At 43.7% G+C, this 19195-nt stretch overlaps 1 protein-coding gene across 2 annotated transcripts in view; it reads right to left on the reverse strand.

Moving 5' to 3' along the window:
• Ilkap (ILK associated serine/threonine phosphatase) overlaps positions 1-19195 on the reverse strand; it is a 33717-nt gene that overhangs the window by 4946 nt on the left and 9576 nt on the right. For both annotated transcript variants that reach the window (XM_059278848.1, XM_059278847.1), the window contains 8 exons: positions 13437-13502; positions 12911-12967; positions 10766-10885; positions 9343-9469; positions 6229-6335; positions 5566-5659; positions 4237-4324; positions 2969-3090 (listed from right to left, as the gene is read on the reverse strand). In XM_059278848.1, coding sequence (XP_059134831.1) covers positions 2969-3090; positions 4237-4324; positions 5566-5659; positions 6229-6335; positions 9343-9469; positions 10766-10885; positions 12911-12967; positions 13437-13502 — 781 coding nt within the window. The remainder of the gene's footprint in view (positions 1-2968; positions 3091-4236; positions 4325-5565; positions 5660-6228; positions 6336-9342; positions 9470-10765; positions 10886-12910; positions 12968-13436; positions 13503-19195) is intronic.

Below are 19195 nucleotides of genomic sequence, written 5' to 3' on the forward strand. Positions count from 1 at the left end.
CTTCACCTGCACACAGTACTGACGGGATCCCTGGACACAGCATGTGACAGGCCTGCATCCAGCACTGTGACACTACATACACAGTGAATTACATGCCAAGTCAGCCAAACACCAAGGAATATGGAAAGTATCAAACAGCGGTAACTTTGTGACTATCATTTTGAGGCTATTTGGACAAAAAAAATATACTTTTATTATAAACCAGGTTTTCAATAGGAAAGAACTACAAATATTAAATCAAAGAAGAGAAAAATGCTGTAATGAGAAACTGGGTTAAGAAATAGCTATCAGGGCTGGAGAGATGGCTCAGCGGTTAAGAGCATCTGGCTGCTCTTCCAGAGGTCCTGAGTTCAATTCCCGGCAACTACATGGTGGCTCACAACCATCTGTAATGAGATCTGGCACCCTCTTCTGGTCTGCAGGCGTTATGCAGACAGAACACTGTATACATAATAAATAAATTAAATCTTTAAAAACAAAACAAAACATTTAAAAAAAAAAAAAAAGAAATAGCTATCTAGCCTATGATTTTATAGTGTTTAACTCTGCCCTTGAACCAACTCCGGAAGAATTAACACCCCGAAGAAATGAGCACTCAGCACGGGATCCAGGTCTTAAAGCTGGTGGCAAATGTGAACAGGATAGCGAAGCACCCAAAGGAGCTTCTTCCAGCAGCTGTGCCTGGACAGCTGTCACACCAATAAAGCATTCATTTCATACAGCAGCTCAGGCAGGACACCGCAGGGGGCACAAGAAGACAGAAAGAACCCTTACCCCACCGAGGTCAGGACATCTTTTCAGACTCTGAACAAAGCCTTAGACATTTCCCTACTTTTCAGGAGGAATTCTCCCACTCTCCCCGGGGGGAGGGCCTTTCCTCAGAGAGCACCTTCAAATACAGAGGGAGGACGGCTGCCGACAGGAAGCACAATGTCCGTCCTCTGCAGCCCATCTGCTGATTACCAGGGAGGCACAATGCAGTGCTGTAAGCACACAGCTGAGTACGGAGACTCGGCAGACAGCAGTCTCCTGCAGGACAGGGCAGCCCCATAATTTTATTGTCAGTGCTGTCAATCAAACCCAGGGCCGTTCACGGTAGCAGGGTGGCTATTAAACTACATGCCAGGCCATAATAAATATCATTAAAAAAAATTCTGAATCTAAACATGACTTTTATTAATGTGTATGCACTTGAGTGTGTTTGTGTGCATGCACACGTCTATGGAGGCCAGAGGAGGGCGTCATATTCCCTGGAACTGAAGTTACAGTGTATTTTAGCGTACAGGTGCTAGGAACTGAACCAAGTCCTCAGTGAGAGCAGTAAGCACTCTTAACTTTGAGCCACCTTTCCAGCTCCAACAACCTGAATCAAAAGAAGGCTTTAACTCTAACTTCCAGTTTGTGGGGAATATTTGGGCAGATACAGTGAAGAAATGGGTAATTCAGAATGTAGGTGACTTCAATAACTACTAGATTAGACTAATATAGTTCAAAGCCTAACATGAAATTCAATTTTGAAAAAAAAAAAAAAAAAGGCAGAGGGAGGACACATGCAATTTGGAGAGGACATATTAAAGAGGGCCCAATGGGAGATGGAGGGTGTGTACAATCAAAATACACAGTACAATGTATGAAATTCTCAGTTACGGCAGGCGTGGACGTCAGAGTATCCACAGATCCATAGCAAATGTCTACTGCAGCCATACACTCACAGAAAGGAGCATGGCAATTGCTAACCAGAGTCCAGTGGGAAATCATGAAATCTGCTTTACTATTTTTAAGTTATTTTTCTGTATGTTGGAAATTTTTAATATGACCTGGAAGAAGGAAAGAACCAGTCCTAGCTTTGGGCAGGAGAGTAGACCACTACTCAGGACAAAGGCTCTGCCAGCCTCTGGCCTCACATCCCATTTTTCTCAAAGGAACAGCTTGTTCAAGCCCATCCACGGAAGACCCTCAACATGGCTCTGACTGAAGCGGAGACAGGGACATTAACCCAACACAGCCAGGCTCTCAGCCACAGGACTTTCAATTTTAAAACATCCCAGCAGCACAACTAAAATCAGACTTTGGAACATTTATCTTCAACAGAAAAAAAACTAAATTAAATTAAAGGACAAATTGTAGAAAGAACCAGAACCCATTTATGGTCACATTCCGAAGGCATTGTCCTTGTGGCAGAATTCCCCCACAGCAAGACTGCAGTTCTCCTTTACACTCTGGGGACAGTGACCAACTGGAGGAGTTCCATAGCCTTCAATGACAGTGGCGAGTGAACTGACGAGGACACAGCAGGCAAGCACAGTCCTCTGTGCCAGAGCGTCCCACCTCAGCAACAACACACTCCAAAGACACCCCTTCATTAAAGAAGTTTTGGAGCAGTGTCCACCACATTGCCCAGATTGGCCTTGAACTTCTGAGCTCAAATAATCTTCCTGTCTCGGTCTCCCAAGTACCTGAGACTACAGGTATTACCACATCTAGCTCTGACTCTGTCCTACTAACCACTTGAGATTTTCTCTCTGGTGGAAACTCTAATGTATTCAGTGCAACAAAGGGCAGTATTTAAGCTGGGCACAGTAAAGCAGGCCAGTAATTCCAGCAGTGAGGAGTTGGAGACAGAAAGGTCAGGAGTTCAAGGCTAGCCTGGGCTACGTGAGACCCTTTATCAAAAACCAAGAGCAACCAAACAAACAAGGACAGTATTTAAGCAGCTTCTCAGATACACTGAAAACAGTAAGTGGTCAGTAGCTGCCTGAGACAGGTTTTGTTTTTCTGCTCAGTCAGGGAGACATTTCTCGCTCACTCTCTGCCTCTCCTAAGACATAAATGAACTCCCACAAGTTAGCCATATGCATTGCCAGACCTGAGAGTGGGTGTCAAAATCTGACTTCTGTGTACCATGCATGTTTAATCCTCAAGTGGGTTGAGGCCTCAGTTCCCAGGGCCCCATAAACCCCCTGGGTACCTGACATTCCCTCCAGCCTTCTGTATCCTCATCCGTTCTTCATACTGAGTTGGGTTGTGCTCTTTGCTGAGGCTTAAGGCTGCATGTTTTTGACTTTCCTCGTTGTATCGACACAGGATTGCCTGGGAAGGTAGAGATCACAAGCCAGGAAATTCAGTGAGCAGATCTAGGAACCAGTTGAAGGGAGACTAACAGTGACTTCACACTTAGCACCTGCTGACACAGAGAAGTTCAGAGAATCTGACAGCATATAGGAAAGCTGCGCAAACACATTCAGGGTGAGAAATCCCGTTTTGGTTGTCAATTCTGGCATAAGCCTTGCTGGTTGACCGTAGCCAATCACTCACATGGTCACTGTCACATCAGTGACACAGAAGAAAGGCATTTGACAAATATCACGGTCAAAGTCAGAAGTCTGTGAGTCTACGAGAGGTGAGGGTATGGGCAAGCAAGCACTGCTGTGCTCCCAGGACCATGGTAACTGTATCCATTTCAGAGAGGACGCTGAAGCCCAGGAGAAATATGCCTAAAATCACACAAAGAACCAGGGTTCAGACTGGGTCTGGGTTTGAAGAATTTGGAGGAGGGCACACCTTTCCTCCTGCTCTGTTAGAGTCATTTGCTCTCAACACTTACGTACTAGAACTAGTCTACAGAGGCTCCCAAGAATATAAGCTCCGTGAAGACAGGCTGTCACCTGAGGTTCACAGCTGCCCTCCTAGTGATGAGGAACCAACCGTAAGCAGCAGAGGAGAGGGGGTTGTAGAGGCTGCTCAAGTGTGAGGGGTCATGACAACTGAGGGGCCCCAGGGCTAGACGGAAAAGCGGCATGCCATCGATCAAGGCCATTTCCTACACTACCCTGGACTTTCTCCCTGGGCTCTGCAGATGGGCTTGGCCTTGTACTTTCCCACTCACAGTGTTCAAGTTACTCTGCAGTCACAATGCTTTGGAAAGACAGTGTTAATTCTTTCATTCAATACCAACTAAGGTCAGAAAAATGAGGACCTAAACCACAGTATCACTTAATAGTATGCATAGAAGGAAAACCACTGTGGGGAGAGACAGAGGATCTGGGTGTTAAAACAGGAAGCTCAGCGTCTTCTGGGAGAACAGCCTGGCCTCTAGCTCAGCTGTTGATTCCTTCCCAGGTGCCCACTGGAATACTCCTTGTAGCAACCCCACTAGAAGGCCCAACCAGCCACCAACACTCGCTGAGGTTCTCTCAAGACATGCTGTCACTAAGCAGGTGGCTAAGAGCCACATACCCGACTATCTCCAAGGTTGGCGATATACAGGATGTTGTCTACAGCCAGGACACATGTGGCAGTGGACCCATCTTTCCAGGCAGGCTTCCTGGGGAAACACATCAGAAATGCAGTTACTACTGGCAAGTGCTCAGAAACTAACTTCTAGAGACAAGCAGCAAGTCTGCCAGGCCAAAACAGACTGTATCCTCTAAACTACTTCATGGTTTGAATATGGGTAGGGTCCCTAAATGCCCCTGTGTCAAAGGCTGGGATCCCACAGTGGTATTAGGAAGTGATATGGACCTCTAGGGGATGGGGCCTTATGAGAGGTCATAGGTCACTGTGAAAGCGCCCTCATACACAATGTGGAATCTTACTGCATGTATGCCTTTGAAGGGGACTGTGGGGACTCTGGCCCATTTTCCTTGTCTCTTGCTTTCTGGCTAAGATATAGGCATTCATTCTGATACTCCCATCATGATACGCCACTTCAGTCAAAGGGCTAAAGTAACTGGGTTGCCCTATGCTGTGCCTGAAATCCAGAATGGCAAGCTAAAACAAAACTCTTTATTTTGGGCTTGGAGTGGTCACTCACCCCTTTGATTCCAGCGCTCAGGAGGCAGAGGCAGGCAGAGTTCCAGGCCAGCCAGGGATACACAGTGAAACCCTCTCTTGAAAATGAAAACTACGCCAAACAGTTCTTTCTAACACAGCCTGAGTGAGATCTTTCCTTATTACAATGCAGAGATACACACAACCTCTCCTATTTTTATTTTGTATGTATGAGTGTCTTGCCTACATGTCTGTAAGTGCACACCTGGTGCTCGTAGAGACTAGAAAAGGGCACTGGATCTCTGGGAACTGGAGTCACAGAGTGGTGAGCCACCATGTGGGTGCTGGAAACTGAACCTAGGCCCTCTGGAAGAGCAGTCAGTGCTTTAACCCCTGAGCCATCTTTGCAGCCCCCACAACACATCTCTTAAAAAGCATTTTTGCTTTTTCTGTTTCTTTGTTTGTTTTTATTTAAAAGATTATTACCGTATTTATGTGAATTGTGCGCACGTGCATTTGTGTGTACATGTGCCACATGTACAAGGCCAACTTTTAGCAGTGTCTCCTTTTCTCATGAGGGTTCCAGGGATTGAACTCAGGTCATGAGAAGGAGTGGCAGCATCCTGACTCACTGAGCCACCTCACTGGCCCCACCTCCTTTTGAAGCTAATGGTTTTAAGAGCACACACGGCAGTGGGTACTTTTGAGACAGGAAGCAGTGTGCTGAACAGCATCCTAAGGCCTGGAAGGTGTTCAGGAAACACCCCACTGCATTCTGCGTGGAGTTATACTCACTGGCTTGAAGCCTGTTTCAGGAACTCTTCGTCGGTGTGCTTAAAAGTATCTAGTAGGCATCTCTTCACAGTCTTCTCCACACTGATCACATCTCCTGGTAGAGAAGGGTCAAACAGAGAACCTGTCAAGAGGGAAGCCTGTGCCCACTCTGGCTGTGGCTCTGCTGGTCAGCTGACACATGAACTTATTTCTAGCACGTCCTGACTAACAATGTCTGTTTCCTCACCTGTAGGAGCGCCATGGGAACTTGGTTGTACTGGTTTTCCCACTGTGGAGGCAGACAAGACACTAACCACACCCCAGACACTTGACCAGAGGCTAAGATATGATGCTCTATCCACATAGCCCCTTACTTCTGACCCCTAAGTTCACCCCTTTAAAAAAAAGTGACTTTTTTTGGAGACATTCTCATGTTAGCCCAGGTTGGTCACATTGTGTGGCTGAGAATGACCTTTAATTTGTGATCTCTTGCCTCATGAACAGCACACCCAGTATATGTGGTCCTGAGGACATAGTCCTCACGCATGCTATGCAAGTGAACAAGCCACTGTGCTATACCCCAGGCCCATCAGTGACTTTGCTGAAATACAACAAGCTACAGGAAAGACTCTGCCATGCAAACAGCAGAGACAAGTCAAATGTTCACTCAGTTCTCAGTCTCACCTTTAGGAAATTTCCTGATTAAATTCTGGTGCAAATTCTGTGCAGCAAATTTTGAGGCCCGGATTCCTCCATGTCCATCAAAAACAGCAAAGTATGAAACCCTAGTACTGGAAGAATTAATTAACAATCAATTACATCCTTAAAGCATATCACACCTCTTCACTGAAGCTTGTTTTGTTTAATTCTGAGATGCGGCTCCATATTTAGCCCACTCTGGCCTCCAGTTACAGACCTGTGCCCCTGCCGCAAAGTGCTGGGATCACATGCAGGCATCATTACATCAAACAATGAACACCGAGACAGAGCAAGTCACATTGCTGAGACACCAGTCATACTAACATGTAATGGGGGAAAAGGTAGTAATGCTTAAGAGATAAATATTTAAATAATTTTCATGCATTTTAATTGTTAGAAACTCAAATTTGAGTCCACTATAGTAGTTTACACCCATAATCCTAAAACACAGGAGGCTAGAGGAGGAGAACAGCTGAGAGTTTGAAGCCGGCTGGCCTAGGCTACACTGTGAGTTCCAAGACCAGCCTGGCCTACAGAGTGAGACCCTGTCTCAAGACATAAAACAAAACCACCTTTGTTTCAGAAACCAAGCTGTAGGCTGGAGAGATGGCTCAACAGTTAAGAGCACTTGTTGCTCTTGCAGAAGACTCAGGTTCAGTTCTCAGCACCACATGGTAGTTCACAAACCATCTATAACTCAAGCTCCAGAGGATCCAAAGCCCTCTTCTGGCCTCTGTGGGCAGTGGGCATGCATGTGGTGCATAAACATACATGCAGGCAAATACTTATACACATAAATAAAAATTTAAAAACTAAGCTATATGATTTTTCAGACAGTGAAATTAGAATTCAGAATTTTATCCCATTTAAATCAGACTTTAACAAACAAAAAAAGTTACTCATCCAAGACTCTGGTCAAAAATGTCCTTAAGAACAAGAAGTTCCACGATTGTTACTTAAATGTTGACTAATGTCCAACTTCAAAGCTTATGGTGATAGTCTTATTCCTATTTCCTATTCAACTTTTGTCAAAAAACCCACCTGTATGGTAAAAGCCATAAAAACAAACAAACCAACCCTACAGAGGAGCCAGGTGTAGTGGTGCATGCCTTTAATCATGGCACTAAGGAGGCAGAGGCAGGCAGATTTCTGTGAGTTCGAGATCAGCCTGGTCTATATATTGAGCCAGCCAAGGTTACATAGTATGACCACGTCTCCATGGCTCACTGGGTAAAGAGCTTGCCTCAAAAGGCTGACAATTCCTGGAAGCAATGTAATGGTGGATGAAGAAAATCAACCCCAGAGTTGTCCACTGACCTCCACACAGGCACCATGTCATGTATGGACCCTCTGCCCATGTCCTAAACATACACAATAATAAAAGTTAATTAAAAAACTATATCAGGAAGAAAACTGCCTATGAGAAATGACATTTAATGTTAAGACCAGCTTTTCTTTCAAACTCTTTCTAATTCCTCTGCAATGTAAGACACTATGCACCATGGTGAAACAAGCCTCATCTGCCTTACAACTTGCAACCTGTCTTTGTTCACCTGGGTATTATCTGGGGAGACTTTCCCAGAGCCCTTTCCTGGCTTGGGAACCACTATGTTCCCATCTCTGTCATGACCACTGGCTCTGCAGCAACGGTTGCCTGCCATAATGATGAGGTAGACAACAGCTGTTAGCACACTGCATGTCAGGGGAAAATCCAGTGTGCACATTATGTAATTCTCCATTACAGAAATTACAGATGAGCCGGGCGGTCGTGGTGCATGCCTTTAATCCCAGCACTTCCAAGGCAGAGGCAGGTGGATCTCTGTGAGTTCAAGGCCGGCCTGGTCTACAGAGTGAGTTCCAGGACAGCCAGGGCTGTTACACAGAGAAACCCTGTCTTGAAAACAAACAAAAATCTGTGATGAATGAACTTGACTTTTCTTTTCTTTCCCTTTCAGCATTTCTACTCAAATGTCAACAGAAAGTAGCTGGGATGTCACTCAGGCCAGGAACTTTCCCAACTGCTTGCCCAACCCCCCTTAATCTTCTTGGCCTTCTCTAGCACATATCCTATCAGAAGTTGACTATACCCCATGAGACATTAGTCCAGAAATGAGCCAACAGTTAAGTTAATGACTGGCTAGCATCTGACCTGGGAGTCTGTGTCACCGAGCTGCTGTCGAGCTTTTAATAAGCATTAGTATGGAACCCACCAAACCCCAGTTAGGAGGAACACAGCGCTAGTAAGACCTGGAGCTGGACCACCTGTGTAACAGAGTCAGGTAGCATGAGTCACCTTAGGAAATTACAGATGAAATGTGTAATGATTCAATTATTCAATCATATATACATATGATACTATGTATATAACAGAATGTTAACAGTCATGCAATGTGCTGCATCTGCTTGTTTTTTCCAGGTCTGAGAACTGATCAGAGGCTTCAGTTCCACGTGTGTAGCTGCAAAAAACATTGCTTTCTCTCTTCCAGGCCATTGTGTCTTTTTTGGTCTTTCTGGGCCCTTATCTGTCTGGATAGCCTCTCCCAGTGCCATCAGACTCTGTTGGGTTTGTTTTCTTCTTGTTTTGGAGGCAGAGCCTCAGTTCGTAGTTCTAGGCTTGCCAGGAACTCCACACCCACCGAGTGCTGGGATTGCAGGATAGGATGACAAGCACGTACCACCACACCCACATTTCCTGTAGACCTTACTCAGTGACTTCCAATCTGTCCACTCTCTAGGACACAGAGTAAGAGCACTCTGCCAGAAGCTGATCAGTCACTGTGAGAGTACAACATCAGAGAGCCCACAGCAGGGGAGCACTTCCCACTTAGCACACAGATGCAGCCCTGCTCAAAGTTCAGGCTGGGCAAATCTGTGTTGAGAGGCAGTCCCATACTTAGCGATGGTCTCTACCCACCAAATACCAACAGCAACTGCCTGTTCCACTGTGACAAAAGTCTCCCATCTATGATCCACTGATGCAAAAAGCAGGCCACTCATTACATCAGTCTTTCTTGGAGAACCACCCTCATACAGCCCAAAGCTTAGTAGAACAGAGGTGAAACATACATCAACCAGGCTTGCTGGAATCGAAGTACTCACATGAGGGATGACGGAGGCTTACACTCCTCAGTGATGTCATTCAGGATGACATGGGCATCCTGCATCTCCTCCCTCTCACCCTTCCGCTCTGCCACATAGCCCTTCAGACCAAAGATCACCGAAGAGGCTGAGGAAAGAAAACAAAAAGCCAATACAAAACTGTGCCTCACCCTTGAGAAGCCCTAGCCCCAGAGCAAGTAAGAGGTACTATGGTGGCCTTACTGAGCAACATCAAGTGGTTCAAACAAGCAGTATCCCTCAAGGCATCTCCCTAGCTATATGTCAGAAGCCACAATCAGGGTTCGGCCAGAAAGCTTGGAGCTGTGGCAGCATGTGAAGTCAGTGGTGAGCAGTCCAGGCAGTGCTGCCTCACCAAGAGGCGGGGACCAAGGACCTGGGAGAGAGATCCCTAAGTGTAAATTTAATCTGCTGACAATCTAGCTCCCATTTCTAAGAAATTCAGATCAGTGGAGTTGCCAAATACTCTGCTAGAGACCCTGAAAAATGTATATTTGTATGTTCCAGGCTGCCAACAGTGGTAACAGTCACTTTTATTCCAGCTGAGGAAGCGAAGGAGCAAGGAGTCTGCTGTAGTATGGAATGGGGTCAATTTTAGATTCTGGCTAGTTTAAGTTCCCTGCTGACACCTGGAGCACTCACTTCTAGGAGAGATGCCTTTGGTCATGTCCCAGCAGTACTCTCACATCACCCCAGCTCTCACTGGGGTGACTTGAGGCAAATGACAGAGTGAAGGAAGTGAAAGTCCACAGCCATCTCTCAGTCAGTACAGAAAGTGAAAGTCCACAGCCATCTCTCAGTCAGTACAGAAAGTGAAAGTCCACAGCCATCTCTCAGTCAGTACAGGAAGTGAAAGTCCACAGCCATCTCTCAGTCAGTACAGGAAGTGAAAGTCCACAGCCATCTCTCAGTCAGTACAGAAAGTGAAAGTCCACAGCCATCTCTCAGTCAGTACAGAAAGTGAAAGTCCACAGCCATCTCTCAGTCAGTACAGAAAGTGAAAGTCCACAGCCATCTCTCAGTCAATACAGAAAGTGAAAGTCCACAGCCATCTCTCAGTCAGTACAGAAAGTGAAAGTCCACAGCCATCTCCTAGTCAAAGCTAATCAAGAGTTTTAAAACAAAGACTGGTAGTCAGAAAGAATGGATAGTCAAAAGTCAGCCATTTCTGAAAAGACTAAAGAATAGGTCCTTCTCAACTCAGAGGAACAATGTGGTTGGTTTCCTGTCAGGTCAGACAAGTACATGAAAAGCAAAGGCGGTCTTAGAAACCATTTGCAAAAGCGGGGTCAAGCCCACTTCTTAAACTCAGAGAAGTACTACAGTTAGGAAGCCGAGACTGGTTTTGCTCTGGGATGTTTAAGGTATGAAATCTAATACATTCATTTTCAAACTGTCTGAAAACCTTTACAAACTTTCTTTTCCACAAGCTCTTCACCGCCATTCTTCTCTTCCTCAGGAGCTTTCCTCTTTGCTCCTTTCCCTTCGTTCTTCACTGCCTGGGAAACTGATGTGGCAAGAGAACCTAGAAATGAAGTAAAAGCCAGACAGAAACAGCTTTAGACTGCAGAAAGGGTCACCAGTGGACCAGGCGCCATCCAGTCAAGACCTAGAGACACCAAGGCATTTTAGGCGAGAACCAGCATACACAGGGCCTAGGGCTAGGGCTTATGGTTGGGGAGGTAGAAGACAGGGTACATCCAGGCTGAATGGAGAACCTGAGTCTCTCTGTCCCAGAGACTTCTCACTAGCAAAACTTTGTATACAAACTTAAACTTTTAGCCTGTAGCATATTCATGATGTGTTACATTCACAGACCCTTATGATCGATAGGGAAATTTCCAAAAGCTGTAAGCAAATTCATATGTTTCTGAACAAGTCCAAACAAGTAACAGGTTCCTAAAAGGCTCAATTCAAGTTAAAAGGCAGGCTCTACCTGAAAGGCACAGAGTACTGCTGGAAATGTCCCTACTTCTGTATTCAAGCCATACCTAACTGCCCCAGCAGTGCTCATGTGTTTGGAATGCATAAGGTTCGCCAGAGTTTCTTCATCTATAACATGGTGAGAGTATACCATCTCTAGGAACGGTGTGAATGTCGATAGGGACAAGATACATAAACCATCTATTGTGGTGTCTGTTATGTCAAATATCTGTAAGTGTTCCCTGCGGCCATTCACTCAACCTACTCTTTCCCAAAAAGAAGACTCAACTACTTGCAAAAGGGTGTATTTCCACAATGGTATTACAAAATACATGACACCCTGCATAAAAAAGCAACTTCAGGAGAAAATGTTACAGGTGTTTACAAGAGTCTCCTCAATGTCTCTCCAACAGCATCATGCTGCTTACTTTTTGAGTCCCAGTTTTCCTTTCTGTATCCTTTCTAATTTCAAAATAAAGGACACTGCTGTTACTGACCTCCAGGTGAATTCCACCTCATCACAGGACATGGTCTGTATATGAAAGACTCTTCACTAGGACTTACCTTACAGACTAGCACAGGGTCAACTCCCATACATAGTTTCTGCCCACTTGAGAAGAATGAGCAGTCTTCCAAGAAATCCAAAATACTGGGCACCAGAGCGCCCCATATGTAAATCAAGAGTGCTGTGTAGTCATTACTGTTATTCTTAAATTATCTTTAAATTAAATCTATAAAAACATTTGTTTTGCATACTAACCCTCATATAATTAAGAGCACTGAGTTCATTAGGGAAATTTTCAAGGCTGACTGATTTGAGCATGCTGTAATTTTTTGGTATGAATCCACAGCCCTGAAAACTTTGTGATTCTTATATAAGACAATTAAATGCTTTTTCTGAGTAAGCCTATTGATTTCCCAGGGATAAACCTGTGAAACAAAAATCTATTTGGAAAAGTAGCAAGTGTTCTTTCTATTTGGTAACAAATGGAACTACAAAACGCAGGACTATCCGCAGCCTCTCCCCAGTCCCCATCACAGCAACTCCAAGCAAGAGGCTGTCAACTAGCTGGAATAAGCAGTCTTTGGCTGTAACTGAACAGTATACTCATCATTCTTCCCTCTTCCCTAACAGGACACAAAAAGAACAGAACACTGTCATATATCTGTGTCTGTGGGGAACATGAGGCAAATCATGAGGCAGATTGAAATTTTTTTAAAAGGTTAATATCAAAGTTCAGAGTGAATTTCTGACCTTTTAAATTATTACTATTTTGAGACATGGGCTCACTATGTAGCCCAGGCTAGTGTGGAACTCAGGTTCCCTCTGCTTTAGACTTCTGAATGCTGAGATTATGGGCAGGCATCTCCATGCCTGGATCTTAATTCTTAAAAGTCAGCCTAGCAGGTGAAGGCAAAGAAAGAAACAAAACGGTGATGTATCAATAATGACTTACTGAGGTCTCTAATCTCTGCCTCCACCTGAAGGTGCCTGTTCAGTTTTAATAGACCTTGTCTATACTGCATTTCAATGTCATTCAAAATCCTGCTAAAACCTGTGGATACAGTTTACACAGTAGCAAAGGAAATATTATCTCCATCCACACCTTGGAATCTGTTTGCCTACCTGGATCACCACTGCCAGCAGGTGGGAGATCATCAAAGAGTAAAGGTCCTCCAGATCCTGAAACACAGAAGAACCCAGAGTGAGTCCAAAATGAACAACCAGGCTTCAGTTTCAGAATCCATCCCACCAGAACACCTATGCAACAGGTCATTGAGACAAACTCAACACTTGTGTCAATCCAGTGCAACTCATTCTGCAGGGAATAATATCCGGAACCTATTTCAAAGTCCTATGATTTCAAAGAAAACAGAAATTCTGTCTTAAAGAGCTGAATTTTACTTCAACTAGTAAAATACGGAATTGAACCAGAGAAAACTGCTCGTCGTGTTTATGCAGCACTTCTCAGAGTTAGCTACTGCAGGTCTTTCTGCCTTACCTGAGGCCATGGGTTCAAAACTTAAAGACAGCCAACACCTAAAACATCTGTGTGTTAAAAATGGGGGAAAGGGAGAAAGATTGAGACAACCTCAACAATCCCAGGATGAGTAGACGATGACACACACCTGGGAAAGCCTGAAGACTGTACCTGAATCAGTACTGCTGGCCGGGGGCAGGTCCTCCAAGAGCATGGGTCCTTCCTGTGCTTCTATCCCTAAAACAGAAAACCTGTTAAAGAGCAGATGGTCACCCAGGGAACACCATGCCCTCCCCTGCTTAGAGTCAGCTTGCTACGAGTCAGACTTTCTCCTCTGTTAAACAGACATAGCTTTTAAAATCTCTTCTGGACAGCTCTTTACTATGGAAGAGCCCCTGTTTCCAACAATCACAGTCAACATAAAAACAACGAAATGACACCCGAGCAAGTGTCAAATTTAAAAGATACTTTTTTCCTTTTGGGGGGTGGGGGTGGGAGAGGGAGACAAGGTCTTACTATATAGCCCTGGCCTGAAATTCTCATGTAGACCAAGCTAACTCAAACTCATAAAGATCCTCCTGCCTCTGCATCCTGAGTACTGGGGTTAAAGGTGTGCATATGCCGCCACGCCAGCCTCTTCTTCCCCTTCCCTGCCCCCCAGTACTAAGGATGGAAAGCATGCTAAGTGTGTGCTCTGCCACTAAACTACACATAATGTACCCATGTTCCTCAAATCTTCCCTTCAAAGAGAATCACTGAAAGTGGAAAGATGACTTTTGGACCTCAAGGTGGAGTTGAGAAGTAGAGGAAGCCTCCAAAGGTCCCTAGGTACTACTGAATGCTATTGGTATGCAATGGGAGAGAACCTACCATAGCTTAGTGTCACCAGCAATGTCAATCAATGGAGAAAAGAGGAGTTTCAGGATGGACAGGCCTCAGGAAAAAAGCTAAGGAATGTTTCTGTTTTGTTTTTTCAATCTGAAGATAAATGTCTTATGTCTCGTTATCATTTTTCACATAAAATGTAACCACTATTCCTTACTCCCCAGCTTCCAAAATTCTACTTAAACTATTAAACATATGAATTAACACACAAGAATCTGGAGAAACCATACTGATGGAGTGGGGTAAACAGACCCCTTACCTACACTTTGCAGCTTTGGTCAGTCAGTATCAACTGCAGTCCAACTGTATTAAACAGGAAACTTCCAAAGTCAGTCTTGTTTTCAACTGCACACTATTCTAAGTCAGCATAATAAAACCTTGTGCTACCCTCAGCCCTGAGCCACTGTGTATCCCTTCAAGCAGGGAATCCTTGCTCTGCATGCTGCCCGTCACTTAATCACTTGGAAGCTATTAGTGATTAGTGGCCATTTTGGTTATCAGAATGACAGCCATAGGATTACACCATTTATGTTCAAGTAACTTTTATTTTACTTAAGAATGTCCCCAAAGCACACAGTTGTTGTTTTTTAAGACAGGGTTTCTCTGTGTAGCTTTGGAGCCTATCCTGGAACTCACTCTATAGACCAGGCTGTCCTCAAACTCACTGAGACCTACCTGCCTCTGCCTCCCAAATGCTGGGATTAAAGGTGTGTTCCAGCACAGCCCAGCTTTAAATTTTACATTTATTTAATTTTATGCGTACAAGTGTTTTGTCTGTATGTATGTCTGTGTACCATGTTCATGCCTGGTACCCAGAAACCAAAAGAGGGCATTGGATCCTCTGCAACTGGAGCTGCAGATGATTACAAGCCATCATGTAGGTGCTAGGAATGGAACCTGCATCCTCTGCAAGAGCAAGAAGTGCTCTTAGTCACTGAGCCAATCTCTCCAGCTCTTAAAACACAACTTCTTATGATATATTGTAAGTATTTTATTATTAGTTACTGTCAACCTCTTCCCAGGCTTAATTTAAAAATTCAACTTTATCACAATACCACGCACAGGGAACATAGAGTTTTACATTTTTAGTATCTACATGGGTTCTCAGAATGTATGGCTGGGTACAGATGACCACTATACAGCATGGTTACCTCCTACAGTGCCTTTTCAGAAGACTGGGTTCAACTCCTAGCACTATGAACCTAATACTCAGATCTTTGTCCTACTGCTTGTTTCTTTGACCACATGCAAAAATACTCTCATGTAAATCAGTTTACTTAGATAAATTTATATTTCAGAGATTCATCGGTATGATTTGGTCTCCATATAAAGATGAGATGTGCGGTGGTTTGAAAGAAAATGGGCCCAAAGGGAGTGGCACTATTAGGAGGTGTGGCCTTGTTGGAGTAGGTGTGGTCTTGCTGGAGGAAGTGTTACTGTGGAGGTGGGCTTTGAGGTTTCATATATGCTCAAGCCATGCCCAGTGAAACAGAACACTTCCTCTTGCCTGCAAGCCAAGATATAGGACACGTGGCTCCGTCTCCAGCACCGTGTCTGCCTTCAAGCCACCATGTTGGACTACAACTAACCCTAACTCTGAAAATGTAAGCCACTCCAATTAAATGTTTTTCCTTTATAAGAGTTGTCATGGTATCTCTTCACAGCAATAGAAACCCTAAGACAGATGGGTATCAATTCTCCTTTTTACCCTTTGTGGTGGACATATGTGTCTATATGTGGGGATGTGTGTGTGCTCAAGTGCCACTGTGGGTGTATATGGAGGCCAGAGGTAGATGCTGGCTGTCTTCTTTGATCTCTCTACAGGGTCTTTTGAACCTAGAGCTTGCTTATTCAGCTCATTAGCTAGCCACTTGGCTTCAGAAAGCCTTCTCTGCCTACATGTACACAGGCGGTGGGGATCTGAACTCATCTGCATATTTGCATGGCAAGCACTCCACCCACTAACCATCTCCCTAGCCCAATTCTCCTCTTTTAAAACAAAAAGTAGAATTTACCAATCCCAAGGAAGGGATATCTTGGGGATATTTAGGTCAGAAGTACCTTACTATATACAAAAACCCTAAAGTTAACAAAATCTCTTTTGCTTTATTCCTATATTACATATGAGAAAATATGCTCTGTCAAGATTCCCCCCAACTGAGGAATCACAAATGATTTCATTTTCGCAAGAGACACAGAATGTATGGAAATAGGAGGCAAAGCTGCCCCTTGCTTCTGGGACCACTCCAATACCCAAATCCAGGGATGTTCACTATCTTACATAGATGTCACCTTACCCAAACAACCCACCAACATTGCCCTGTATACTTCAAACTGTCTCTAGACTATCTGAGTGCCCAATACATAGTAAATACTGCAAAAATGGCCCCTAGACTGTATCATTTAAGTAAGTATAACTAGAAACCAGTCTGCACATGCTCAGTACAGCTTTAAAAAATCTTACAATTTGTGGTACATTGAATTGACAACTATGGAACTCACAGACACAAAGAACTACTCTAGCCTAAGAAGTAGAACACTACAGAGTACTTAGTCTATGTATTAATTCCTCTACCAAACTCCTAATATTCTATCAGCTCACTTCCAAAGGCCTAACAATCAAAATATCCATTCCGCTGACACTCAAAACTGTATTGGGTTGAGGGCTGGTGTGATGGCTCGGCAGGTAGAGCACTTGCTCTTGCAGAGGACCTGGGTTCAATTCCTAGCACTCACAAGGTGACTCACAACAATTCATAACTCCAGCTCCAGGGGATCTAACACTGTCCTCTGATGTCTGGGGAAACCAGACATACCTGGTGCACATACATACAGGCAAAACACCCATACACACAAATCTTTTAAAAATGAGACAATCTAGGACAACCATACTCCATTCAGTACGCTAGGATGCCAGGAAGCCAAGCCTCTTAAGGAGAGGAGCATGTATATTAGAGCAAAGAGGCCAACCTAACAACCAATCCTTCTCCTCTAAGCATGATCTTTTACTACCACTGTCCAATAGAGAAAGCTGTCTTTGCAGAAGTAATGTGTATTTTCAGTTTTCAGGCACTCCTCACAGATTTCCTGCTTCATGCCAGCCTGGTCCCCCTCTTCAGCCCTAACACTGAGAGTGTCCAAACTGTACCCTTAAAGAACAGTATGTTGTTCTTTCTCACTCTAGAATACCATCAAAGGTACTTCAATCAAACACAGTGAGATTACCTCACATTTTATTGCCCATAACTGAGATCAGCTGTAAAACACTCATTGCTTGTAAGGCACTAAGGGTTCTAAATATTACTGTAATAGATCTGTAAGATATTGTTACTACTCAATGAAGAGGAAGCTGGGACACCAAGGCCAAATATCTGCCCCAAATGAGAGGGCTGTGAGGAGTGGAATGAAGATTCAAACCCAGTTGGCTGATTCCCCAGTGTGGACTCTTGCCGGGCACCTGCCTTGGACTTTACAAAGACCAATCATACTTTACAGTTCTCCTACAACATAACCCCAGGCTAATGAGGATCTCTTCGGCCACCCTTCATATACTCAAACACATGTGTAGTTGGATCCTTTAAAATATACTGTAGCTATAAATACTACATTTGAGCTTAGACAAAAGGCCAGGAAGAGATGTGGGTCATAAACACTATACTATGGAACTTTTCATTAGCCAAAACCTTGCACTGTTTTGAATAAATAGAAATCAAAGAATGTGAGCTACAGTTGTCAGCTTCCACCAGACAACATGCAACTCTGATTCATAACACTAATAGAAAATAAACTATGCACCCTTCTAATCACAGCTAATATCATCCCCCCCCAATTATCTATATCCAGGAACTATGTTTACTGGATATTATATATTATGATGAGACTTTTTTGTTTTGTTTTTGATACGGCATCTCACTATATACTCAAGACTGTCCTGGAATTTGCTATGTAGTCCTATACCAGCCTGGCCTTGAATTTAAAGAGGTTTGCCTACCTCTGCCTTCCAAGTGCTGGGATTAAAGACATGCACTAAGGGGTTGTCTTATTAATTCTGTGAATTTTTCAATCATTAGATATTAATATATTAATCCTGTATAATATATATTTATTATTTTCTCACTCACTTTAACTTTCTATGACTTGCATTTTATCTTGCTTATACATTAAGTTTTAGTGTAATATGTCTTCTGATATTTCAACCTTTATTTTAGATTTGTATTTCCAATACTTTTCAAATAAATACCCATGGAGATGGGTACTGTACATGTCTGTGGGTGTGTGTACATGTGTGTATGCATTATGTATACAAGTATGTGTGAAGGCTACAAGTCGATGTCCAGGCTCTTCCTCAATTGCTTTATTATTATTACTATTATTACTATTATTATGGGGTTTCTCTGTGCTGCCCTGGCTATCTTGGAACTCACTCTATAGACCAGGCTGGTCCCAAACTCATAGAGATCTGCCTGCCTCTGCCTCCGAGTGCTGAGATAACAGACATGTGTCTTCACACTAGTCCCTAAAATACACACTTTTAAGTTAGCCTGTCAAATAATCCTTAACAATTAAACATCAGTTTTATTTGAAGTGCTGGGGATTGAACTCAAGACTTCTCATGCTAAATATGTGCTCTACCACTGAGCAATAGCCCCAGGCTGACAATCAGGTATTTTTGCTTTTTGGTACCAGATCTGAACCCAGGGCCTTACACATACTAGGTAAGTGCTCTACCTTTATGCTCTAGCTCCACATTCACCAGGAGTTTTAAATACACAGGTTTTAACAACCAAACAAGTGAACCCCACTCTACATAACTAAACAACCCACGTAAGCATTTTATGGATCTAAGAGAAAAGTTCCACTACTTATATAAATAAGCAACATCCCTTTTAGCAAAAGATAGATCTTTTTTCTTTTAACTGATATGCTCAACTATCCAAATCTTTTAAGTCCTGGGATAAAGCCTGCTAATTTAGTGCAATATCTGAAAACATTTAACACATACTTACAGGCCATAAAAATTTAAGTCTTGTGGGTGTGAACATAAG

Source organism: Peromyscus eremicus, chromosome 13, assembly GCF_949786415.1.
Source record: "Peromyscus eremicus chromosome 13, PerEre_H2_v1, whole genome shotgun sequence".
NCBI lineage: Eukaryota > Metazoa > Chordata > Mammalia > Rodentia > Cricetidae > Peromyscus > Peromyscus eremicus.